Genomic DNA, 27,433 nt, shown 5'->3' on the forward strand with positions numbered 1-27,433 from the left:
AGATCATATTTCCTACTTAGGCTGCTAGGTAAATAGCATGTGGCCATGGCTACTGACAATAATTAAAAATTCTCCACACCCTTTCTCAGGAAGAAGAAATGTCCAGTTAAGTGATCATCATGATTTTTTGTTTCTAAATAATAATGCTGTTTTCTGGGCATCCCAGTAACCTGGTGTGAAGATTACATCTTCAAGGAAAAGCGTGACAAGCAAACAATTTGTTGTGGGAGATAAAACTCTGGCCTCACAAAAATTAGAAGATTCTTCCTGGAAAGGTGATGGTGGCCAGTGCCTCTTCCACTAAGCCAAAATCACATCCATAACCAGTAGCCAACTTTCAGAAAGAAATGCATGACTAAGTGCAATGTGAAGCAACACAATCACCCCACCGGAGGGAATGGATGATCAAAGCACACAAAACAGTGCCCCAGGACTTATTTATATGAAATATGTATCAAACCCTTCCTAGGCAAAATACTGAAATACACTGGAATGTGATCCATGCACTCATCTTCATTTGAATGCCTATACAATACACCTTCTAATGATTTTCACGAGGGGTTTTCTAGGCAATATCCATCTATGTGACTTGTATAACCTCAGGCCAGACAGAGCTGTGTACAGGGGTCTTTTATAGCATGGGCATTATTTCCATTTTTAAACTACGTTGTATTCCTACCATTAAGATTAATCAATACTTCATTTTAAAAACAGATGGACCCACTGATTAAATATTTCAGCGACAACTTTTCAGGTGCCAATTACAATCACAACTAATTGTTGCAATTATTATGATGTCCTAAATTTGGTCTCTGTCAAGTGAAAGTTGTGGCAATTGACACGAAAGCAAAAAAACTTGAGGATGGAACAGCCACTGAGCAGGAACATCCATGCAAACAGCTTGTAAAAGCTTTTTCAATGATTTCCGAACCACAGTGAAACGGATGGCATGTTTTAAGCGAGTAGAGAGATTATATTGGAGTTTATTGGAATTTGGGTTGCTCAGCCTGGAGAAGGCTCTGGAGAGACAAAAAGGGGGCTCTCAAAAACAGGGAAAGTGGCTCTTTACATGGGCACATAGTGATAGGACAAGGGGGGAATGGTTTTAAGGCAAAAGATGAGAGATTTAGATTAGATGCAAGGACGACATTCATTGTGGGGGTGGTGAGGCCCTGGCACAGGCTGCCCTGCGGAGCTGCGGGTGCCCCATCCTTGGAAGTGTTCAAGGCCAGGTTGGATGGTTCTCTGAGCAACCTCAGCTTGTGGAAGGTGTCCCTTTTTTAATCGAAGAAGATGAAAGTGCAGGCCGGTGCAGTTCTTATTATAACCAAGTGCTTCGTAGCACACAGGACGCAGGTGCCAACTACTCCTGTTTTATGATGCCTCCCTCCAAAACTCTGGCAACACCTTTCCCTGCAGCGCGAACACCTGCCATGTCCCGGCTCCCAGCTCGCGGGCGCACTGGGATCCCGTGCGGGGAAAGGGCAGGATCCCTCTCCTGGAACTCTTGTTTCCCTCCCCGGCTCCCCTCAGGCGCGGCCCCCGCGGCCGCCCCCGGAACGTTCGCGCCGGGCGGCGCGGGCCGGGCGGGCAGCGCACCGCGGAGAGCCGGCGCTTCCGGCTTCCGCACGGCCGCCGGAGCCAGGTGGGAACGGGGAACGGGGAAGAGGGAGCTGGGAACGGGGAAAGGGAGCTGGGGACGGCGACAGGGAGGTGGGAGAGGGGAGCGGGAAGTGGGAGGGAGGGCTGGGGACGATAGGGGGTGGGCTGGGGGCGCTGAGGGTCCCGGTCCCCCGCGGCTTCCCTGCCCTAGCGAGCGAAGCGGTGCCTGGCTTCCCCGTGTCCAGGTCCCTGGGAGCACGGAGCGCGGCCATCCAGGTTGGCAGCGTGATGCCGTGGCAGGGCTCGCCGGGCTCCCGGCGGGACGAGGTGCCGCTCCCGAGCAGGGAATGTGCCGGAGAGGTGCCTGAGGAAGCCCCCCCAGCCCTGGGCGCTGACCAGCGCGGCAGCCCCCGGGCGCTGCGGTCCCACGGTGCAGTTTGTAGCCGCTTTGCTTCCAGAAGATGGAGTAAGTCACGGCAAATCACAGTGCCAGGACAATTGTTATGAACTACTGCTAATGCGGATTTTATTTTTTTTTTTTTTTTTTAACGCTCTAATTTTTGTATGAGTGGTAGAACAGATTTTGAATACGTGTGAGGTAGAAAGTATTTGATGGTCGAGTATAAGAACGCTTGGAATACAGAAAGCTTCTTTTGGGTGCTGGTGTTTGTGGGATGACAAGGGTAACCCGCCAGCTCCCCTGCCCCACCAATGAATTGCTTGTTTCAGCTCTTCATGATGTGGTTCCTATACCACAAGATAATACAACACAAGGCAATGTCCTGCTCAGCACAGGAGATCCAGAAATCTGCTGGTGCAGTCAGTGTGTGTCTTTGGGACCTCCACAAGGGCATGGTGTGACTCCAGCAGAACTTGGATACCAGGTGTTGTATATGTATCTTACACAGCACAGCCATCAGTTAAAATACACAGTCAGTCTTTGGAGCTATGGTGGGAGTTCTGCCTGTGGTCTTTGCCTGTGTTTACCTCAGCATATAATGCAGCACATGAGCAACAGCAGGTGAAAATTTACAGGATGGAACACGGTGCTGCAGGCCCAGTACTCACATAACACATATTAGGGCTTTTGCTTTGAGCTGCTGCTCACCCCATACACAGCCTTTTGATACTTGGCCCTGCACAGGACCATCCCCAAGATTCACACCATGCACCTGAGAGTATCATCCAAATGCTTCTTGAACTCTGTCAGGCTTGGAGCTGTGACCACTTCCCTGGGGAGCATGTTACAGCACCTAACCATCCTCTGGGGGAAGAAACTTTTTCTGATACCCAACCTAAACCTTCCCTGACACCACTTCTGATATCTGAACTCTGCTCTTTCTTGTGCCACAGCATCAGCCCTTAAGCTGGAGAGCCACACTCACTGCTGCAGCTGCTGCTCTGGCCTGGCATTTTGCTCCCAAGTAGGAAACTTCAAATGGAGAAAACGCCCTTGTGCAGAACTCTTTCCATTTCAGGGGCTCCCCCACTCCATGGGGCAGCGTGGCCATACCCTCTGGGGCTGAGGAGGGATTCCAAATGCACTTTTCTCTCCCATGCACCCTTCAGGGGAGCATGGGAAAGCCAGCAGATTCCACTGGGTCTTTGCTGCCTGAGCATTTGGCAAAGGTGTGTCAAAAGTGGAGGTAGAACATACAGCAGAGGCATTTAAGTACTAATTAGTGGTTTCAAAAGAGATGATACTCTGATTTGAAAGGAATTGCATGTAAACAAAGCTTATGCTGTCATAATTTCTGGAACCATAACACTATTAAGCTCTAATCCAGAATTTAAAAGACGGTAAATTTCCTAAAAAATTTGAACTCAGGGCAAAGAAAACAAACAAATCTTAAGTGGAAGCTCAGAGGGAAAGAGTGATAAGAATATTGATCTATAGGATGTTGTTACTGGATGGTGTCTAAAAGCCTGGATTGACTCCATAGCTTTGTTAAAAGGACCTGACATTGCAGTTCTGTTGTTACTTAGTTTAGTGGAACTTTCTAAAAACTGCCACCTAGAAGGATTCTAATAACCTGTTTCCTCAGTAGTCACTGAGGCAGTGCTTTTCATGAAAACAGTTTGTCACTTTGGTGCTTTGGATTATGAGGTAATGGGAAGAAGTCAAGGTGTAAATACTAACCATTAGATTCTGTTGTTAAATCGGCATTTGAGTTGTCTGAAAATTCATGTGCAGCCTCATATTGGACTGAAATGTCACGCTCTAGAATGATGACAGTTGCCAGCAGGCAGCACAGCAATATAGTTTTGACTACAAAATATAACACTAATACAATTTAAATACGGTGCAAAATGTTGCAGGGTGAGAAAACTGATTTATGTGTGCTATCAAACCCAAATTTTAGTATTTGGTCAGGACAATATATTTCTGTGTTCAGGAAAGTTAGGATTCTTCGGTTTATTTTATAAGACCTTTTGAACATTTTTCTTCCAAGTTTAAGATGCTAGAATTGGCTGCCTGTTGGGGCTGAAACTGTCCTTGCGGATGGTAGCATGCATGTCTGCTTGGAGTTAGGGATGAGGCTGAGGAGAGCAGGTACCTCTCACTTCCTTAGGCCAGTGGCCCTGATATCCACCCACAGACCCTACTGGAATCAGCAGAGGTTGCCTGGGCAGAGCTGTCTCATCGTGTGGGCCAGTTTTTGCCAAGCTCCAAGTCTGGAGTGATTTTCTTCAAACTCCTTAAGTGGAGATTGAGATGTTAAGATGACACTTGAGTCTCAATTACCAATTGTCTGAAGGTGTTTTTCTGCAGATTTAGAAATCAGAGGCAGAGCAAGGACCACTGGTCGGTGTACTTGTAGCTAAAAGAACTGTGGGTTAGTTGTACAAGTGCAATGTGTGTTGGGGCAGCTTGCCGGAGAGGCCAGGTTTTCGAAACAAAAGCACTGGTGAGGTACCAAAATAAGAGCTAAACACCTGGAAAGATCCAGCCATCCTATTATCTGCAAGGGAGTGTGATTTGGTAGCTGCAACACAAAGAAGTGGGTTCATAGAATTGAGAGTATTTTTTTAGAACAGGCAATTTTTTTGTCAGTGGAGAGATCATCACCTCATCCTTAGCTGCTTTCTCATTCCCGTGCTTGCTAAGTAAACTGGTGCCCCTTTAACCGTCTTCCACCATCAGATTGTGCTAATCTGGGCCTTGGTGGTGCTTGTTGGTTTGGGTTTAGTTTTGTTTTTAACCTATATCTGTTTTAGAACAGGACACCAAGAACAGTTACATCATCAGAAATAAGGGGATGATAAAGATGGAGCCTAAGGAATTGTCTGTGTTGACGAGAGAAATTCTTACATCAGGCCACACCTTGAATCTCTCAGTTGTCCATTTCATGGAGTCAGGATAATCCTTGCCTAATTTATTATAAACACAAAGTAAACTAAGCATATGTGAGTACTGCACAGTTCATTGTGGACATGGCAAGAAACCAGTGGTCTGATTGTTTGCCTGATGGTCTCACCACTGTGTTGCACTGGTTCCCTCCTAGAACATTAGAATGGAACCAAATGGAACTAACTTAGTGTAAATCCTTTTTGGAAAACAGTGGTGTCTTCAAAGCAATGCATGCTCATCTGTTCATTATTGCAAATATGCTAGAATGATAAATAAGCAGTACAAACATCCCTTTGTCATAGCTCTTAAATCTGTATGATGACATTTTGTTTTCTCAGCCTTCACGAAGTGTGAAATTTGCATTTTTGCAGTACACCACTTTTTGCTTACCTGAAGAATGCTTTTTAACTGAATGAAGCAGTTACTGAGAATAAGATGTGAAAGAGGAAATGAGCTGAATATTTTCCTTATTAAACAGACAAGGCAAACCAAAACCAGAGGCCCATCACAAACAAGCCCACAAACATAGTGGTTTCCTTTTTTTTTCCAAGACAGAACACTTCAAAGATAGTTCAACACAAAGTTGAGGACAGCAAATTCTTTTTCAGATCACAAGATTCTTTATGGTTCATCACATGGCTCTTCCTCATGGACTGGCCCCTTCTTCTGCCTTTGAAAAGAAACTTTCAGAAAAGGAACTGAATGAAGCACAGTTAACCTGTGAACTCCAAGATGCAGTTTTAGTGGATGTGTCATGTGCATCCATGTATTTACATACATAATTCTGTGTGCATTCATCACATACCTATTTTTCCCCCCACAGATAGTGAATATGCCTAAAAAGAAGACTGGTGCTCGTAAGAAAGCTGAGAACCGTCGAGAACGTGAAAAGCAGATAAGGGCTTCAAGAGCCAACATAGATTTGGCCAAACATCCTTGTAATGCTTCAATGGTAAAATAACCTGAAGTATTTTATATTAAAACACTTCATTTTAAATCATGTTAAACCACTGATAATACATAAATGTATTTAATGCCATAAGAATGTCATTCTTCCTACTATTCCTCCTTTATATTTAAGCTTACATTTGCATTAGATGTATAATATTGAATAGAAAGTTTGGATCCTAATCATAAGAATTCAGAGTCCCTGTAGGTGTCTGCAAATTTTATATATTTTACCTAGAATGAAAATAATGACCAGTGTTTTATTTCTTCTTTTTAGGAATGTGATAAGTGCCAAAGGTAAGAATTTTTACCCTTCTAAAACCACTAGCTTAATATTAATTGGTTTCAGACATTTCACAGGTCTTTTTTAATGCTTACTTTCTTTTTCTTTTGGTTCCTTCTCCATGTGCCTAGACGACAGAAGAACAGAGCTTTTTGCTACTTCTGTAACTCTGTTCAGAAATTACCCATTTGTGCACAATGTGGTGAGTAGAATTAATGAATGAAAACTGTCCTCAGTCCTGTTTGTGGTGTTAAACTCTCAGTACCTTTGTTAGAGTACCTTTGTCTAGAAGTACCTTTGTGGTTTGTGGAGCAGGTTCTTTTAAATCTGCTGTGAATACCCTCCTTGAGAAGTGACCTTGTTTGGTCATGCACTAATGTGTGTGCCTCTGACCTCCAGAGGTTTGCAAGTCTGGGCTTGTCTTCAGCATTTGATCTTTGGAAGAATTTGTCTCACTGCCTTTTGGGTTTGAGAATATCTGACTGTTTCCCTACATTTACCATGTGGGGTATTTTTTGGTAATGGTAGCAAAACTAGGAGTGCTCTGACTGCTGGCAAGGCACCAATAAATACTGGTTTTTTAGGGATTGTATAATTTCTAGTCAGTTCAATATCAATTAAAGCAACAGTACATTATTCATCTTGCATGGGGTTGTAATGTAGTATACTGCTTATTTTATTTATATGGGCTAGAGGGCTGATGCTTTGAAATTAGAAGAAGAGGACTCCTAGTGACGGAGCTCTGCTCTGAATCAGACTAAGATGCCCTTTGTTTTCAAACAGCTACTTGCTTGCAGGAGATGTTGATATTCATTTCTTACTGAGGTGAATTTTGTTGTTTCGCTGTTCCAACACATCCTTGCAGATTTTCAATTTGTCATTAAGCAATTTGGCTGTTTTGTTGTTTGACTCTCAGAGCTGCTGACATCTGCAGCTTCCAGTGCCTTTGTTGTGACCTGCAGATTCTGAGCGTTTCTGGGAGCCAGGCTGTTACTGTGCACTGGCAGTGTGTTACACTTCATGAGTCTTCCTTCTGTCATCATGCAGTGAAGTACTAAAAACATGCTCTCTGTCTTATGATACACATCTGAAGTTGACTCCTGTGTGTTGAGTTTATTTTAATCTGGAGTATGTTTCTAGAGGAAAAGCATTCTTATCAACAACCGTAAAATTATACTGAGTCCAAAGGTTTTCCAAACAAAGACCACCAGAGCTGTTTCATGCTTGATCTAGGGGGACAGACACTACAAACCAACAGCACCTTCCTTAGAGAAGTCCCTGAGGGATGGGAGCAAGGTAGCTGTACTACAGTGCTCCAGACTGAGTAATGCCCCCCCCGCCCCTCATTGCCCAGCTCAGCCCACCACTGGTACTTCCTCACCCTCCAAGGGTCCTTTGGTAACTGACTTTTGATGTAATACAAAACTTGCATACTGGGATTTAAGTATTTTCAGAGTAGAGTTTGGTTTTTCAGGCCTTGAGTGGGTGGGCAGGGAGCACCTTGCTGTTGGTTTCTCTAAGCAGGCAATAACAGACACACCAAAGGGGTCCATGGCAGCACAACTTGAATCAGTGATAAACCTCCACTGCAGTAGCCTGAGCTGACTACAAGATCTTTTTGCTTGTATAACTGCAGACAGAGTGTGGATCTTTCTGGTAGAGCTGTTTATGTCAGAGACAAGGGCTAGGGGAAAATTGTCACCCTTGCTGCTTGCTTGTGTCAGAATGACTTTTAGGTGCAGGCTGTGGCTTTTTCTCCCACCTGTCCCCTGTATTTAAAGTGAATTATTTTGTCTAGAAACTAATCTATGTTTTTTTAAAAAGAAAAAAACAACAAAACAACCAACGACCGAAAAAAACACGTATCCAAGTACTTGCAAGTAATTAAACACATGGCTTTTTTTCTTGCACACAGCATGTGCTGCTTTTATGATGGGACAGAACCAGCTACAGTTTTAAATACAAGTTTTTAAGATATCATGGCTTGACTTTGACCTTAGTTTTGTTCTTTGGTTTGTTTTGACATTTGACATTTTTGCCAGTGCCTCAAAACATAAAGCAAGACCAACACATTGCCTTTTTATCTCAGTACAGGGGCAAGAGGTTTTGGCTGAAAAGAGGCAATAATTTAGCCTAAGGGAGATGTGAAAGTGGGTTGCAGGATGCAGCAATAATTCAGACATCTTTATTTGCATTATTTTTACCTAGATATACAGTTAGGCTCAGGTATTTAGTGAAGTGCTGTTCTTATATGAACATGCATTCTACTGTTTTTTTCTACAGTTTTCTTATGGTTGCTTGCCTTTTTATTTTAAACAGGAAAAACCAAATGCATGATGAAGTCTTCAGACTGTGTCATAAAACACGCTGGTGTGTATGGTACTGGACTAGCAATGGTGGTATGTATACAAAATTAAAGCCTTTTTAGCAGTATGAGGTTAATTTTGTGCAAATCTTTCTGAAAGAAGATAGAACAGCTTTAAGGAATGATAGCATGTACCGTGCCAAGGTTTTTTCCTCCCTTTTTTTACTATAAGAAACTGATTTTTCCCTTATACTGAAACCCCAAATTTTGCATTTTTAGATTCAGCTCCTGCAAGCTCCAACACGTCCTGGATGCTAGTGGATCTGTCTTGGTGGCAGGCTCTTAAGCACATGCATGAACAGCACTGGAGCTGACATGCCCCATATCCAATTCTCAGTCTTCATTACAATCCAGGATCATTCTGCAAAGACCTGCAGACTTTTTACTATTGTCTTAGTATTGCAGAGATCATCAGTATCACAGAGAGGAATCTGTTCCATAGCATTAGGGAGGAATTTTACTTAACATAAACCCTCATTTGGGCTCTTAAAGGAGATAATCATAGCTTCAGGCCTTTGAATTTTTGTTCTAAGGACAAGTTAGTGTCTCCATTCTGGAAAGCAAGGTTTGACATGTGACAGCCTCTAGATTAAGCGCTATGTGAGCTAAACCTCTGTTCTGTTTCCACCTCCAGTTGACAGTCAGCTTTTCTCAGTAACACAGCTTGCCTTTACATTCTGATGTTCTCAGAATGGGATGAACTCATCCCATGCATTCACTCATGCAGTAGTGAATGCCTCAACAATTAATTTGCATTCACATTGCTTTCTTAGTTTTGTGTGCATGTAATGCACATGGTAGTTAGTTACTTATGGGCTGAGGAGGCTTCTTAAATGCTACATTTAAGGACAGCTGATGTGAAGATCTTGTAATTTAATCAAAATGAAAGTTGAAGGGTCCAACTTACTTCTAATGAGTTAGTTGATCTTTGCTCTCTGCAGGGATGTGCTCTAATATAACATGGTTTAAAATCTGAATGAGTGACTTCAGCTGTAAGAAACTATTGGCATTTTTCATGTCTTTTTTGAAATTCCTGTTTTGCCAAAACACTGTTATCCTTTGTGGATCTCAGGTTTCAACTGGAGGACGAAATTTTCATGCACACAATTTAAGAAAATAAATGTAAAAGACAGAAAAAGGGGAAAAGCAAGTTATTGTGCATCATATTTAGTCCTGCACAAATGAATAACGAACAAGATGAACTGAGGAGCAGCTTGATAGGAGTACAGATGTGGTTCAGTACTCTCCCAGTCAACCGAAATGAACCCACTGAGAGAAGGGATGTGAGGATACATTGAGGACTGTGGAGTCAGAGTGTCTCTCTAGGTATTGCAGAAGCTCAGAGGTGATAATCTTTCTGTAATTGCAGGGTGCAATCTGTGATTTCTGTGAAGCTTGGGTGTGTCACGGGAGGAAGTGTCTCAGCACACACGCGTGTATCTGCCCTCTCGCAGATGCAGAATGTATTGAGTGTGAAAGAAGTGTCTGGGACCATGGTAAGTTGCTCATGTGTAAAAATAAGAAAATGTAAATTGCATTGCTTAGGATACTGCACCTTTATTCTTAACAGTGTTTTTAATCCTCACTGATTAGTCCTTGCAAGTATGTTTGTTCAAAGCAAGGATTCTCCTTGTTTTAAAAATAGATATTATGCAGTGGGGCAACTAAACAACCTGCTCAAGAACACAGAGTGCTCAAGTATAATGGTTCTATCAGCCTAATTATTTGCATAATTAAGCACTGCATCAAATTGCCAACACAGTCTTCTGCCATTCCCACTCTGTTCTTCTGCACTAGCACAGGTATTTGGATTCAAAATTGCTTAGCAAACCATACTGGTCTCGATTTGTGGAATCCTTTAAAGTGTTTATTCCAAGCTTATATCAGAGCTAAGGGGGTGGGAGGGAAGGAGACTGGATGAGAATATGATCTGATTTAAGGAAAATACTTAACGCTATAGTTGAATTAAAGAAAAGTACTAGAAGTAATACTCTTTTTATATTTATGCTGTCTTGTATTGTAGGAAACAAGGTATTTGTCAGTGTAAAAATGGATGGCAGTGCCTAATTTAGGACTTTGTTGAAGCATTAGTGACAGAAGGGAGACCTGGTTTTCCATCAAAATTATTGCCTAAACTGTTTGCAGAGCAGAACTTGATGCCTGTGCCCGTTGCTGATTATTTTGCCTTGATAAACCTTTCAGGAGGCAGAATATTCGCCTGCTCTTTTTGCCATGATTTCCTCTGTGAAGATGATCAGTTTGAACATCAAGCCAGCTGCCAAGTTCTGGAAGCAGAGACGTTTAAATGTAAGTTAGTTATTCATAGTCCTTTTCACCAGAGCTAAGCAGAGTCTCCACTCGCTTCCTCTGTGCTCCAGAATACTCTTATCACCTTTCCCAGCTTTTGCCTTTTTTGTATGTGCCAGCTCTTGGTATTCAGTTATCCAGACTGGAACTTTTGTCTCTGACTTTCCTCCATGCCAGAGTATACATGGCAGTTGTTTTCCTGCCAGGCTCTTACAGGTCTCCCATGGGAAGCTGCCTTTGCAGGAGCCAGCAGTCTCCAAAGTTGGAGTGTTGGCCGTGGCCAGGACTGCAGCAAAACGGCTGGAACTGCTGATGCTGCTTTTTTACTCCACAAAGCTCTGCAGGCAGGAGGACCTGTCTTCCACTCTTCTGACCATGTGATGAGCTATTTCTAAATACCTGTTCCTCGTGGAAAACAGCTGCCCCAAACAATGCCACCTCTGTTAGGCTGGCTAAACTTTCCCACGTTGCTGTGGAAGGCCTGTGTGTTGATGAAGAGCTGGCAGCTGTTGAAGTCTTGAGGAAGGCCATGACTCAGTCAGGAGCCATCATCTGATTCAGGGAGACACGGTGAACACAGAAGGAAGTGACAAAAATAGTCCAGAGCATGATTTTCATTTTCATTTCCCAGCTGACCAGTGGACATGTATGTCAGTAATGTATCAGGCGTTGATACATGTCCACTCTTGCTGGGTAAAAAACAGGTAGCTCAAGACTTTATGTCCTTTTGAACTTTGATTAATTGTGTGGACAAAACTGAAACTGGTGTTTATAGGAGGACATGATGGCAATGCCTGACTTTGCTCACTCACTGCTCATCTCTGGCTGAAACAGGGAAATTTCAAGGGAAGGTAAAAAAAAACCCCACAAAATAAAACACCAACAAGCCAAGACTATGCATGTTTGAAATAACTAAGTTTTTGTAGAAGTATTTCTTCTCTATCCACCATGAATGACTATTTAGTTTATCTCATGAGACATTTGTTTGTCCTTTCTAAAACTTGTTTGCCTGTATTTTAACTATAAAGTTATTTTCAATCATTAAATTTTAATCCCAACCAGAAATTCAAGGTGCTCTTTATCTTAAGGCTATTTTCTTTAGAACTGACCAATCTCTTGTCCTAATTTCTCTCTCCTGGTTTAGAATGTTTGTTGATTTCAATGTTCTAGTTGGTGTCTGTAGAAATCTCTTATCTCTTTTTCATCTCCCATCCTTTTGTTCCCAGCCAGCTGTTCTCTGAGCCTTCCTTAGCTTCCCTTCATGTATTCTGCCTGAATACCTTCCTGCATAGCAATGTTGAAGCAGCAACAGCTGTTCCACAAGAATGTTTTTTCAGTGATTGTTGGAAGCTTTTAATTCACAGATGCGATCACACCCTGAATAGGGCAAAAGTTTTTTTGAGGTTTTTTTCACTGTGTTCAATGTTTTGTGGCACAGCACTGACTTGGAAAAGATACAGGATTTTTATCAGTGTGTGGTAGCAAGATTATAAAACCTGTACTTTTACAGAATACAGAAACTTTAAATGTGGTCATGCAATTGTAGTCTAAATCCATTCTAGCTGTAAAAAGGGTAGTGTTACTTCCCATCACTATCTGAGAGAAGTTTTTTAAAGTGCAGATACTCAAGAAATGACAAATATAAATGCATTATCATTTCCATCTTTAAGCACATGACAGAGCTCTAAATCCCATGGCTGTCCTGCTCATGTGGAGAACTCGTGATATTTATTATTCAAAAACTTCGCTGTCACAGGGGCAAAGCAAGGTGAAAGGGAATAAATACTCACACAGAGACTGATAAAATACATATTACTGCTTCTCGAGGAGTAACTATTCACCCAGCTTCACGTTTCTGCCAGTTCCTGAGTGTTTGCCTTTACTGTACTCCCTCTAGTGGAGTAAGAAAACAATTTGAAGCTCAAGACAAGTTAGATTTTGGGCACTGATTCTGCTCTTTATAGCTTGTGTGCCAGGTCCAGTTCTTTAACACAGATAGACTTTCATATGAACTTGTGTGCAATCAAATGCATTTCCAGATGATATGACAGAAAATATGGCACATAACATTTCTAGGTTTGGAAGTTTGCAAGCTTTAAGTGTTCTCATGTCGCTAGCACTCCCTTCTTTTGATGTGTGAGAAAAGGAGAAGCAATATGGTCACTTAATACCAAATTTCTTCTGAAACTTCTGTTTTTAAAAGTTTAGAAGCTCAAGAAATAATTAAACTTTTTCCCCTCTTGATGTTTTTTATTTTTTGGTATCAGATTACATTAATAACATGAGGCTTAGGGTTGAAAAAAAAATCTAGTAAAAGGGTACTATGTGGTAAAATGGCTGATTCACATTGCCATTGTACAGTTATGTCAGGGAATTAAAAACAAATGCCTCGGTAATGGTATTACATACTTTTACAAGGTTTTAAACACATCACAGGTCTGCAGTTTCCAAGTACTGAATTTGACATATTGATTTTCTCCAACAGGTGTTTCCTGTAACAGGCTTGGGCAGCACTCGTGCCTGCGTTGTAAGGTAAAGAGTACAGACAGTTGTGGGTAGCTGTGATTTTAGGTTCATTCTTCTTGGTCTCCAAGGCTGGTGTCAGGTCTTGTCATGTCTTCCTCTCCATTATTAAAAAAATGTAATATTTTTGTGTTATATTTTGGGGGGCAGACCTCTGGGGGGGCAGAAGGTCTTTTATCTGTGCTTGCCTGTTAACCACTAGCCAGTGTTGTGCATCGTTATGCCAGCTGAGGTGATCTTCACTTTGTCCAGCCCTCTTCGTTTAAATTGGGCCTGTACCATGTTGGGTCTTTAAAAAAAACCAACAAAACAACAAAACAAATCCTTGGCCTTGAACAGAATCCAAGGCTTTGTAATATGTTTTGATACAGTGTGGATGTACAATCATTAAAAAAATTGTTGTTTTTTTTAAACAGTCAAGTTTAACGGTCAATCTGAGCAGAAATTGCTGCAGCCTGGATCCAACAGAAATAATCTCCACAGCTAATGCAGTTTTACATGTGAACAGACTAACTTGTTGACATTAGGCTCATGGTTTTACACACTCAGAAATCATTTTGTATAAAAAGTTCCACCTGCTTCATCGTCAGCATTGCCCAGATTTCTCCAGATGCTGGTTCATTGCCTGCTCTTACTGTTCTTACCCTCCATATGTTTCCCTGCACTCTCCCATGGCATCGATGGCATATTCCAAATTGTTCCTTTCTGTGGGTATCTTCACTGCACCCTGGTGCTGAACATGTGAACTTTCCGTCTCTAATAATTACCTTTAGACCACTGCAGAATGTTCTGGCAAATATCTCATTGTGTTTTATTTAGGCTTGTCAGTGTAAACCCAGGTTTGCCAGGATCCTCATGGGCAGCACTACAATCCAGCCCTCGAGTACATTACTTTCTCTGCTTGTTTTTTGGCACTTTTATGCAGCCTCTTCCCCAGGAAGCTGTGGAACTACATTCAGCACAGAGTGGTTGTGCTGTGCACAGACCCACATCCACTGCAGATAGACCTCATTAAATTTTAATCCCAACCAGAAAACCCTGCTGCTGTTAAAACAGATTTTCTGCTTCCTTCTTGCTGAAGAATATGCTTCTATGATTAAAACATTTAGCCTTTTTATTCTCCCTTCAACCCACAGGCTTGTTTCTGTGACGACCATGTGCGAAGTAAGGTCTTCAAGCAGGAAAAAGGAAAAGAGCCTCCTTGCCCTAAATGTGGCCATGAAACTCAGCAGACAAAGGATCTGAGCATGTCAAGTAAGCCAGCTTCTCTAGCTAACAAGCCATACAAGTGCCATTGGTGACTACTTTTCTGCCTGGGAACACTTGAGTAAAATCTGGTTACTTTTAATTGTTTTGCACAGCTTTGCTGCATTTGTTTTGGGAAGAACTTTCTGAATTATAGAATTGAGCAGTCTCATTCTTAATCATTAATTGATTCCAATACAGTGAAAGCTTTTGTTTAGTTTAAAATTTTAGTTGTGGAAAAAAATGAAAAAAAAAAAAATCACCACTTAAATCCTTATTTCATGTACAAGAAGCTGATTAATGAATTTCAAAATTTGTTTTGATATGTATACAATCTACCCCAACCACTCTAGAATAAATCACCATATGTATTGTGTCTGCAAAGCACACATCCAGTCGCAGGTCTTCTTGGCTAGAGTACCAAAGGATTATCCTAAAAACCTAAGACATACTTGGGGGGCAGTTCCTGTTTATACAGACTTGGCTGCACTTCCGTGTGCAGCAGCAGAAAGATTCTGTTAGAGTAAGGATTGAATCTGGAAATGTCAGATTTAGAAAAAGACTGCCTAACATCGTGCATTCTTCGAGTAGTGAAAAAAGGGATAGAAAGGGAACGTGGGATTGCTGCTGAGGGGTGGGAACATGATGGTTTTTCTCTGCCTGCAGCCCGCTCCTTGAAGTTTGGCCGACAGACTGGAGGAGAAGATGCAGATGGAGCTTCTGGTTATGATGCCTACTGGAAAAACCTCTCCTCCAGCAAGACTGGAGATGCAGGTGACCGTGAGGATGACTATGATGAATACGAAGCAGAAGATGATGATGAAGATGACAATGATGAGGGAGGGAAGGATTCAGATTCTGAGACCACGGATGTCTTCAGCAATTTGAATTTAGGAAGGACCTATGCTAGTGGGTATGCACATTATGAGGAATCAGAAGATTAAGCCTAGTATGCTGGCAAGCTAAAAACACTTAGAAGGAGCCAAGCAATGCTTCACTGAGTTGTGTACACGCCAGTAGGATAGCTCTATCAGGTACTTACATATCAAAGTTAGAGAATTAAGAGTGTGGGACTTCTGCTGTAACTCCAAGGGGGACTTTTCTTTTATATGAACCAATGGTTCTGGGACTAGGGGAAAAAATCAGAATGTTTTTATTCCCCTAAGCAGCAGAAGGTTGTGTCCCTGAGTTACTGAGTATAATGGTTCAATGCCATTTTCTCATATTAACATGGGAATGTGGGAGAGCTGTAGAACTTGCTTCCATTTGCTCATCAGAGATTAAGTTATTTTTTACAATCATTTTGTTAACTGATTTCATATATTAATGCAGTGGTGGGTTGGTGACTGCATTTTTTTTTGGTCTGCACAATAAAAGTCAACTGCATTCTCTAATGAACTGTCATAAATATTGATCTCCCTTGAATAGTTGGAAAGCAGGTTGGATACAAAGTGTGAATTGACACTAAAATAACTTCCTTGTTTATGCAGGTATGGCAGATTAATGTATTTTTCTGTATACTTGGCCATCAGCCTTTCAGCATTTTTAGTGTTAGATATTAATTGGTGGGGCTATATGCAGTCATTACAAGTTCACCCCAGATAATCAAAACTTTTATGGCAATAAAAATGTTCATGTATCCTCTCTGCCGCAAAAATCTATAAGGCAGTTTCTCATTAGATCAAAAAGAGACTGTTCTCTTCTGTGCCCAGCCTTCAGCTCTTTTCCTTGCATATGAAACACACACAAAATAAAATTAGATAGGAAACAACCCCATATATGAATCGATAAGGTGAGAAGACACAGAGAGGTTCAAAATGCTGGGTCCAAATGTTATTCTGTGCAAGGGTGCTGGTACAAGGCAAATGATCAACACATCTGAGCAAGGAGGTGACACCTGCAGTAGTGTTTGCAGTGATTCTGGTTTGAAAGTCAACGTGTTAATTACTGATGTACAGATCTAAGTGGTGGAGTTTATTTTCCTTCTTTAGGGGAATGTTTTACAGCTGACAGATCACAACAGCAGGGCAGCCACCTAAAGTGCTGCTCCAGCTTTCTAAATGCCATGCTTTAATGCAAGAGAGCCATTTCTTGTTATCTGTCAAATATCTGAACTGATTATTGCATTACCTGCTTTTGTGGTGCTTTCTCTACTGTTTCTTAACAGCTAAAGGTCATATGTTGGCAGAGCATATCCCTTTGATAATAATTTTTAGTGATGTTAGGACTGCCAAATGAACATTTCCTAACAAAACAGGGTTGGGGAACCTGGCATCAATACTTCCCTCCTAAATGCATCTTGTACCAAATGCATGAAAGACAAGAGCTGAAATGCATCCAAGACAAAAACAAACTGACAAAGAGCACAACTTGGATATGGCACCTGAGGGAAAAAAGTCAGTGGGAGAAAGGAACACAACTGGTCAGTGCATGCCTTCAGAACTGGAGAGGAAATCAGTTAATGCACTGTCTCAAAGCCAAATCCCCTTCAAGGATTGGAACTCCAGGGCCATCCAATTTCATGTGTTAGCGAAGAGCCATCTTCAATGATGTGCCTGATAGATGTCTTGATTAGTCTTTTGCATAACCAAATTTGAAATGAGGGAAGCAGGATGCCTGCCAGTTCAACACTGATTACTTATTTGTGAAATTGGCACCTGCAAGAGAATTTCTGCTCAACTGTATATGGTCCAAAGACTTCCAAGTTGAGTCCATCTGTGGCTGGTCAATTCCAGCAACAATGCCAGTTTTTTATCCTGGCTGATGTTCCAAATACAAAACAATTATACATCAGTACAAAGTCTTACATAGAACTGAGGAAAGTATACGTGTTTCTGCATATATGCAAAATTATAGCTGCTTGTGTGTAATTTATTAATATTATTTCTTAAAATGCACAAAATTCCTCTTTAAGGTTTTTGGCTCTTGAATTAGGTTTTTCCCTTATGAAATCTGCTGTCACTGGCAGTGCCAAAGGCTGCTGACATAACAGAATTAATCATCATAATCAGAGCAAAGAATTATTCATTTTCTCATTGAAATGTCCTTCCACTGATCCTTGCAGGATCAATACTCCAGAGCTAATGTGTGTTCCTATGGTCCCGTTGTAAGTGCTGCCTGCAGCAGATGCTCAGGCTACCTGCTATAATTTAGCAAGGTCACTGCTCAGTGGACATTTATTTGCTTTTTCTTTGTGAAAATGCCTGTGCTGTCAACCTGTCTGGAAATGGGGCCCAGGTATTAGACCTGCAGTGCCTGGCCTTCCAGGGGTCAAAACGAGCAAGTTTAAGCTGCTTTAAAGTAATCCAGTGGATTCAGGCTAGAACAGACAAACATGCCTGTGTTTTCTACTAACAGAGTCAGTCAGTTTGTGGCAGGACAGGCAGGATATGATGCACTTTCTCTGCTTATTTACTACAGCTAAAAACACATGGTCTGTTGGGGATAGGCCCTCAGAGGTTGTTTTCAGAGAAAGTGCATAATTTTGGTTATCTGAAGGTAAATTGCAGGAACAGGATGGAACAGAAAATGAATGTGTATCCTGGCTTCATTGAAAAACAGGTCAGGGACAAAGTCAGTCTTGTTGGCTCCATTTTTCTTTATTGCTGTTGGTCTGCTTTGAAGTGTCTTGGAGGAATGTCAGTAGGGCACTGACAGGGCAGTGTGCCATCTCTACACCTGAAAATGTAAGTTAGTGCTCAGCTCACATCTTCCTCTGAATTCAGCAGCTGGTTTAGCCTTTGCTAAATCCAAAGGTGATATGCTATGGTACTGGTGATGTACATTTTACAATTCACAGGATCTCAATCTAGTTCAGACACTGCCACAATCCACCAAGTACTTCCAGGTGACTGCTAAGCTTCTGTCAAAGTCACTGGAGTGCGAGGTGTGGTGCCTGGGCTCACAAAAAGCCCCTGCATAACTTCATGTTTTTAAGACTCCAGTACTGCAGAGTATGCTTCCTGGTGGGGCAAGAGTAAGGGAAATAAAATCCTGAGATTTTAAGTTTCCTTCGAAAATCCTGTCCCTGATTAACGGAAATTCTGAGCTGAGGGAAGGAATATATTTAGGAACACCTGCGAGTTACATATAGCACTCCAGAGAAACAAGACCTAGATAAAGTCTTACACTTTATTTTTTTTTTCCGTCTCTGTGATGACCATTTAAACAAAACTTAAGTAGAACTTGAATCAAAATCACAGTATCATTTATTGTGCCTGAAGATCCTCAAAAACAAGAGCTCTGGCCACCTCTGTAAGGTCTTCTCTTGCATTTGTTTGTTAAGGTGACAGCACCAGCTCATTATGAATTCATTGGGTTCTCCTGTGGATTTAATGCATTTTCCTTTGTACTCAGGTATAATTTAGCACCTGTGACTGAGAGTCTTTTGGTCAATCCCACATTGCTGATTTTGTTTCCAGAAAATTAATGGGAAGATCATTATAATGTACTGGATGGCTGAAAAAGTAGTTGCAGGCATGTCACGGGGAGCTGGAGGACAAGCTTCAAAAGTACATGGAGTCCTGTTTGTTCAGGAAGAAAGATATTTGCATGTCTTACAAGACATTACATGCATCTGTCCAGGTCCTGATCCTATTTGCAGAGGAACCAATGGCAAAGTTCCCATTTATTCAAGTGGGAACAATTCAGTAATCTTTAATATCTACAGTTCATCTTAAATGTCAGGAGGTGTTATAGAACACAACATGAGCATAAGCTGAAGTGGGGAAGATGAAGCAAAGTTTAACATGAGGTTAATGTGCTCCCATAGCATAAAAGTATTTGTTCTAAATTTCAACAGTTCCACTGGAAAGTGCTCTCAAGACTGAAAGACACAGCTGCTTAAAGCGGGACGAGATAAGATCCTAGAAGATGGAGAAATTTGATTACTCATCTCCTGAAAGTCTGCACCTAGTTCATAAATATTTGCTAAGAGCTCAAAGCAGTTAGGACATAGACAAATTTTATCATCTCTGCTTTGTAGGTACATAAATAGAAAACACAGTAGTGGACAAAATCATAGCCTGAGTTGTCCAGTTGGCGACAGCCCTGGACTCTCCATCCCCTACCCATGAACCTCCAGACTAGACATATTTTATAACTAATAATATTCCTTTATTAAGAGTATGTGTGTTGTAATTAGCTACCACACATTGGAAATTTGAAGCAGGGCCTAGTTTTTAGCTTCCATAGGCAGGAGAGACAAAAATCAGCAAGACAACATCACAGACATGGAGAATATTCCATGGAAAGGCCACTGGCTTCCCTTTGCTAAACAAACAGTAAATTCACAAGCCTGTACTTCACTGTGAAAGGGGAAAAGAATAAATTGCATTTCAATCTCTCACCAAATCAAGCCCCTACAGATAAGAGTGCAGGTTTGCTGTTAGGTTACAACATTTAACAACTTCAAAGCAGGAGAAAGCCTATTGGAGCTATCTCTACTCCTACTATTCTCTAACACTGTAAGTATCCTAAAATGTTTGCTACATCCTTTTTAACCCCCACTTCTTCAGCCAGGGATTCTTCCACAGTGTTCCCCAAACTTAACTGTGATTGGAAGTTCACTTTTATTTCCTTCTGAAATGAGAAGTACCTAGTGCCTCAGGGCCCAAGTACTGTTTTCACTTCATCTTGATGTTACATGACATCTGTTGTAGATTTTCACTTTACAAAACCACAAAGTTTTTTCTTAATTTTTTATTAGAGTGTTGGAATGCCAAAGACCCACAGTTTCTTTAGCAGATAATACAAGTATTTTACTGCTATAGTTGCCAGTTGCTGCTCCTACTGGGTTTTTTTTTGGCATAGAGAAAGAGGGTGATTATTTTGAAAGTGAATCCCTGCTAGTCAGGCATATAAACCCTTGGGCTGCCTCCAGTCTGATTTAAATTCAGCACCTTGCTTTGATGGCAGAGACAAGGATGAGCCCCTTAGAGATTTTCCCACCAGCAGGAGAGGTGTGTGAGGACCTCACCCTGGATGTCAGCATCAATTCACAGTGTGTGCTCTCCTGCTACTTCAAGGTGGTAACAACTGAAATGTGACCTTTCACTAGACTACTTTAGAAGGCTACAGAAACCCAAATGCTGCAGCCTCCACCTCTTTAAACACGTACAGCCTGGAAAAAAGCTGAAAAAAACCCTACAAAGCTGAATCCCATGAGAAGGTATTTGCGCTCTGCTTCTTCCTCAGGGGTAACAGAATGCGTCCACAAGCTTGTAGAGAACTTATTATTACCATTTTTGCCTTATTAAAAAATAATATCTATTGAGCATGGATTTAAGCAAGAAAAAGAAGCAGAAAGTTAAAGATGTTACCCTATCAACAGCTGAATGACAAAGCCGTACTGGGCTCTTTGAAGGAAGGATGTGCAGAGGACAACACCATATGCTCATAATTGGCTTTTTCTGCACCCTCCTCATAAGTCTGCAAGTGTAGGCCAGGAAAGCACTAAGGAGAGCTTAACCTTAGGGCTTTTGTTTGCCCAAGCATTAATGGTTCCAGTGGAGCACCACACAATTCCTTACTAGGCGTCCAGCGCTCACAACTGCTGCGGCCAGATTTGGAACGTTAACTTAGATGATAAATTGCATTCCTTCCATATTCTGCCCACTTACTTGGTGTTACATGTATTTCAAAGGTTCCATCCTGACATTTACTTGCTAACACTGCACAAGAACGCTGCTGTGATCTACCATCAAACAATTTCTGAGCAGACAGTACCAACATAAAACGTAGCAGGCACCACCCAGGCATATCACACCTTCAAAAAAACAGTGCTTTTCTTTTGTTCAGCAGTTCACAAAGCCATCAACAAATTAACAGCCTAAGAAGCCTCTCCAGCAAGCAACATGTCTGACCTTGGTTTAACTCAGTAAGCTTTAGTCAACTGAGGGTGGACCTGTGCCCAACATACTGCTGATGCTGCCATTCCCAGGGTTCTGTCAGAGCTGCTGCACGCTGCAGCTGGGACAAACCCTGCCCTGAGCTCAGCAACAGGGTGCAAGAACAGCACAGTACCTTCCCATGGCCCTGTGTAGCCACCCATGAGCTCATTCACAAAGGAAACCACTCACCACCACAAGCTTTCCCCCACCAGTCCAGGCCTATGAACTATCTCCTCTCCTTGCCCCCAGCTGTACCCGACCACAACACTGCCCTTGTAGAGAAAGCCAAGCTGGCACTCACCCACGGGTGAAACCACTCTGGACCAGGGTGCCAATCAATGCTGCAGAGGACAAAACTCCCAGCTCCCTCACTGCCTGCTCCCCTCTTTATAATCTTTCTCTCCACCTGCACCCCTTCGGCAGGGCCCATCTGACCCCTCCATGTGGGGCAGGTGAGTGTGACCTCACTCCTTAACTGGCCTGGTAATCACTGCAGCTTTTACCTGTCTCTCTCAGACGAGCTGCCACGACCCCTCTGCACATTTGCAGATGCTGCATGATCAAGTACTGAGTCCTTCTGCACCTTCCTGCTGCTTCAAAAGATAAAATGTTGCAGCATAAAGTATAAATAACATTTATCCTATTTAAAATGTGACAGATCTCCTATGCTATGCTACTTTATTATATCTAAAATGAATTTGCAGATGATGATATATATTTTCTACCGACCCTGGATGTTTTATCATTAAAATCCTAGCACTCTTGTTACCATGCCTTCATAATATATTAATATGACTATCTCAGCTTCTAGAAAACTAAAATATAACCTCATGTCTTTTATATGCTGTAATTTCTCTTTGGGTATTAAAAAAAAAAAATATAGCTGTATCAGATTATTAACACTGAAAATGAGCCAGAGTCCCTAAAGTGCCATTTAAAAATATCTGAAAGTCATTGTCCTTTTGGAAATGTTTGGTTCTCAGATAATAACTTGCTTCCAGGTTTATGGAGAAAGTTAAGAGGTCTTCCCACTTGCTCCATTGCTGGTCTCATAAGCTGCAGCCCAGCAGGAGAGCGTGCCCTGGGGTGACAGATGTTGCTGGAGCTGACAGAGCAGCAGTGTCAGTCCAGGCAGTGGCTGGCCCATGAAGCTGCAGGAAATGGTATTTTGTTTCCAACTAAGTTCAGATCCTTTGATAAGAACAAAAGCCACTGGACTAAGTCTAGTGTCTGCATTTTGTTCTAATATATGGAATACTGCCAAAGTACATTACTAATAAACCTGAGGATTGTTTTTCCTGTACTTGTTGATTGTAGCCTTTCAGCTCCCTATGTGCCAGCAGCACTCTGTGGGCTGTGGTCTTTCGCTTGGTGTAGTCTCTGCCCTTTTCCCTCCTGCCAAAGCCCTCACTGCTGCCACTCACCTTTAGGTTCAGCTGAACTGCAGGAGCTGATGTCTAGTACCCAGTCAGCCATGACTGTGTCAGGATGGGCTGGGTGCCAGTGAAATGTGTCCTGTGGTCCCTGGACAACCTCCCACTTGGCCTGAGCCTGCATGACCTGGGAGGGGTTGCCTGTGCCCTCACAGAGGAACTCAGACGCACTCGCAAGTGTGTCAGGGGCTGCACCTTTGTGTTGCCCTTTTCCCACTGTTAGTGTTCCTTCTGTCACAATATTGGTCATTCAGTATGTGAGATCAGACTTATGAAGCCTTGGGATTTCCTTTTGCGGTAATGGAGAGCCCAAGTACAATTCACTTCTATTTACCCAGAACTGGCACCTGGGAACAGCAGAAGGCAATTCTTGTCTCGGGAATCTCAATCCAGCACTGGTTTCCAGGGAGCCATTTCTGCCTAAAGAATCGAGTCTAATCAAGGACCAAGGCAAAGAGCACAAGCTCCAGCTTCTTGCAGAGCCCCTGCTCCCTCAAGCAATGCCTCTGCTCAGAGCATTGCAAACCCAGGCTAACAGCACACGACGTTTAATTCTAAAGCTGAGCAAAAAGACCAGCACAGAAAACTGTTTGTGTGCTTTGTTTTGCTGCTAATGGCAGGACTCTCCACCTTCTGAGATTCAAAATAAATATACTCTATGTACTCTAGAATTAATAGCTGTAGTTTAAAAAAGCCACTCACTGAAGACTCAGGCCAAATTGCCTCTGTGTTTAGTGTAGGAAATCAGCAAATGATAATTTCCTGTCATTTAAATTAAGGGAGTTGTGCAGTTGATCCTGGGAAAGTTAGAAATGTGCTGAGATAAGAAAAATCCACTTCCGATCACAGAATTACAGAATCAATGAGGCTGGAAAAGACTTCTGAGATCATCAAGTCCAACCTTTGACTGAACACCACCTTTTCAACCAGACCACAACACTAAGTGTCAAATCCAGTCATTTCTTGCACACCTCCAGGGGCGGTTACTCCACCAACTCCCTGGTGAGCCCATTCCAATGTCTAATCACCCTTTCTGTGAAGAAATTCTTCCTAATGTCCAACCTGAACCTCCCCTAGTGTGTCTTGAGGCTTATGTTCTCTCATCCTGTCACTGGTTGCTTGGAAGAAGAGATCAACCACCACGTGGCTGCAAGCTCCTTTCAGGTAGTTGTAGAGAGTGATAAGGTCACGCCCGAGCCTCCTCTTCTCCAGGCTAAACAACCCCAGCTCCCTCAGCCTCTCCTCATAGGACTTGTGCTCCAGATCCTTCAGTAGCTCCATTGCCCTTCCCTGGACATGCTCCAGCACCTCAATGTCTTTCTTGTAGTGAGGGCCCAAAACTGAACACAGGACTCGAGATGCAGCCTCACCGGTGCCAAGCACAGGGGGACAATCATTTCCCTGGTTCTGCTGGCCACACTGTTCCTGATACAGACCAGGATGCCATTGGCCTTCTTGGCCACCTGGGTACACTGCTGGCTCATGTTCAGCTTCCTGTCACCCAGTTGTTACTATATGAACAACCAAACATTTCATCTTGCTTCTAAGAGCCCAATCTGAAAACAGTTTTTCCAAACTCAGCTTTCACATATCTTGAGACCTCTGTTGCCATCTTAATTGGAAATTTATGGTACCCTGGATCAACTGTTTGCTGTTACAGCCACACCCTGCAGGGAACGGGAAAGTGATATGATGCTCGACTGAAGGAACAACTTTTGAAGATGTGGAAGATTAAACAGAGGTGCCAGGAGAAGGAATTCCCAGTTACTGTACACTGCGATATATTCTGAGGTGTTGGAATTGCATGCCATCCTTAGTCAGTTCAGATTGATCCTGAGATCTGGCTGCAACAGAAATCCATGGTCATCATTCCTATTTCTGCCATGGAAAGAGAAGTCTTTATTTTCACTCTTGCATTCTGTTAGCCACCATGAAACATTCCATCATTACCAAAATGGTGAAAACTGTTTCTCCATCTGTGCCTGTAAGCCATGAAAGCACTAGCTTTTCATATAAATAAACCCAAGTTCTTTAGTACTTTGAAGATCCAACAGATTCATAAAGTTTTCTGCTTTTACTAATGCCACTACTCCAAAGAGTTGGATTCCAGGTTTATCCCATAGTGCCTTTATCAGTAGAAGAGTAACTTCTGACCAGATGGTCTTAAATTTGTACTCCTAAATTTTACAGAACTTGCACTGTCAGGAAAAAAGATCTGTCACTTGTCCATTTTACACAGGGAACAGTCGATTACTTGGTACATAAACTGTATCACTGGCCAGCTGAAGGAGCTGACACAGGATTAACCTAGTTTCAGATCCATCTAGGTGATGACACGAGAGCTCAGGCATCAAGATACCTTTGTGATTTCAATTACCTACTTTTTACATGCCTAAAAAAAGTAAAGTTATCAGCATAGAACTAATAAAGCAGAAAGTTCTACAAAAGTGGCAAGTGAGTTATTGCAATTGCTTTAGGCAAAGTAACCTACTTCTGCATAATCACAGATGGGGAAGGTTTACTCGTTGCCTAAATTTTATATGCACAGAAAGAAAAGCAAAACATGAAAGCAATCCTGCTTCCCCTCCAAACTCAGTTTTTCCTTCTCCTCACTGTCCCTCTCACCCCCCAGCAGCCAAAAAAACAAATCAATTTCTTTTAAAGGAAAGGTATGGGATGGGACTATACTGTAAAGTGAAGGAGAAGGTAAGGTGAAGGAGAAGGTTATTAACTAAAATTATATTGCAGCTTAGGGGAGAAGAGTAACAGTCTGAAGATGTAATGGATTTCCGAAAACCAAATTGTAGCTCTTTAAATTGTATTTTTATATTTGATTGATCAGGCAAATGTGTTACTTTAGAGATAAGGCAAAAGTTATCACATTGAGAGATGGTTTCTGGCCACAACATCATCTCGTTAAAAAGGTGCATCACCCAAGGGCTCTGCTTGTTTATTAAAAGCATCCGTTTTATTTCCAGAAGAAAAATTAAAAATCATTGCTTCAAAAACAGTGTGACAGAACTGGAAAGACAGGGTTAGTTTACATCTGTGAAATGACAGGCATCCTGACTCTACTCCTTCCTAAATGTGATTGCTGGTCACACCAGAGTCCTGCTAATTTCAGCATAACTCCTTTACTGCCTAGGAGGCACTAACTGCAGTATGTCAGCTGCACGGTTCACATGGGGGGGTTTAACTTCTGCAGATGAACCTGACCTCGCTGTGGGGTGGTAAAAAAAAAAAACAGACCAGAGCCAGTGGAGGAGCCCCCAGCTTCCTGGGCCCAAGGTGCCTCAGCAGCACACAGCACCTGAACCAGGTGAGTCAAAGCTCCTTTGGGTATGTCTGTCTGAGATGGGCCCAGGGTGCCCCAAAGCAGGGTTGTCTGCAGTGGGGCTGACATCATCTCTCAACATCTGGCCTGATGGCAAGTGGCTTTCTGACCAATTTATAGCAGAGGTGGCACTCACTGTGCACACCTGCTTGGGAGAGCAAGTTTGCTGCACCCTGGTTACACCAGTTACTCTGTGCAGGACCCGTGTGTATGTGCTCCAGGAGAGCATTGCACATGCCAGGGATTGGAAGCATCAGACCTGCTGCAGCTCTAGCATGGGAAAACCCAGAAAAATCCAGGTCAAGGCACATTAACCTGCATTGAGTGCATTTATTGGGCTTGGGTAAGGCTCCTCACCAAGGCAAAACTCCTGCTGAGGTCTTATCTTGGTGGTGCCAAGTAATGAGAGGCAATGGCCAGAAACTGATGCACAAGAAGTGTCACCTGAACACGAGGAAGAACTTCTTTACTGTGCGAGTGACCGTGCACTAGAATAGGCTGCCCAGAGAGGCTGTGGGGTCTCCCTCACTGGAGATATTCAAGAACCATCTGGACACAATCCTGTGCAATGTGCTCTAGGATGACCCTGCTTGAGCAGGGAGGTTGGACCAGATGACCCTCTGTGGTCTCTTCCAACCTGACCCATCCTGTGATCCTGTGATTCTGTCTTTGCTTGAACTGACAGTGGGGAGAGAGCCCTTACTCTGGGCAACAGCGCCTTCATAATTCTGCTGCTTTTTAGATCCCAGTATGGCAAAGGCAGAGGGGAGAATGGAGAAGCACCTGTCTTCAGACCTGTTTCATCTTCCCTGCCATTCACAGAACCAGAAGACAGAATACTGTGAAAAGGGTATTTGAGGACTGAGTTGCCTTTGTTTACAGCAGCGTACTGCCTGCTTTTAAGGTTTACAAAGCTTTTGGCTGTAAAAGATGTACATGGTTGGGAGTTTTCTCTTGGTCTGTATTCACTGCCACAAAGGAATTCCTCCAGGCTCCCTTGCCTTCTTTCTTGAGCTCCTCAGAGACCTCTGCTGCTGTCTCTGGCAGCAGACCAAGGGGAAACAGCTTCAGTTAAAGCTCCCCTTGTAGCTACAAAACACCATTCATCAGCCACGTCTGTCAGTGCCAACAACTTTTTGAAGCTGTCACTC

The 27,433-nt window shown here is 42.5% G+C and overlaps 1 protein-coding gene across 4 annotated transcripts; it reads left to right on the forward strand.

Annotated features, from left to right (window-relative positions):
• Positions 1-1,566: 1,566 nt before the first annotated feature.
• On the forward strand, positions 1,567-16,019 carry ZNF330 (zinc finger protein 330). 4 transcript variants are annotated; one of them, XM_032686587.1, is made up of 10 exons: positions 1,567-1,645; positions 5,778-5,906; positions 6,180-6,199; positions 6,317-6,387; positions 8,505-8,584; positions 9,920-10,046; positions 10,753-10,857; positions 13,343-13,389; positions 14,517-14,634; positions 15,292-16,016. In XM_032686587.1, the coding sequence occupies exons 2-10, from the start codon at positions 5,787-5,789 to the stop codon at positions 15,567-15,569; spliced, it is 966 nt and encodes a 321-aa protein (XP_032542478.1). In that variant the 5' UTR covers positions 1,567-1,645; positions 5,778-5,786; the 3' UTR covers positions 15,570-16,016. The 4 variants fall into 4 exon arrangements, with proteins under 4 accessions (XP_032542478.1, XP_032542479.1, XP_032542475.1 ...); XM_032686588.1 differs by lacking the exon at positions 1,567-1,645 and adding an exon at positions 1,858-1,878; XM_032686584.1 differs by lacking the exon at positions 1,567-1,645 and adding an exon at positions 2,154-2,486 and having other exon boundaries at positions 15,292-16,019.
• The last annotated feature ends 11,414 nt before the right edge of the window (positions 16,020-27,433 follow it).

Source organism: Chiroxiphia lanceolata, chromosome 4 (assembly GCF_009829145.1).
Source record: "Chiroxiphia lanceolata isolate bChiLan1 chromosome 4, bChiLan1.pri, whole genome shotgun sequence".
Taxonomy (NCBI): Eukaryota; Metazoa; Chordata; class Aves; order Passeriformes; family Pipridae; genus Chiroxiphia; species Chiroxiphia lanceolata.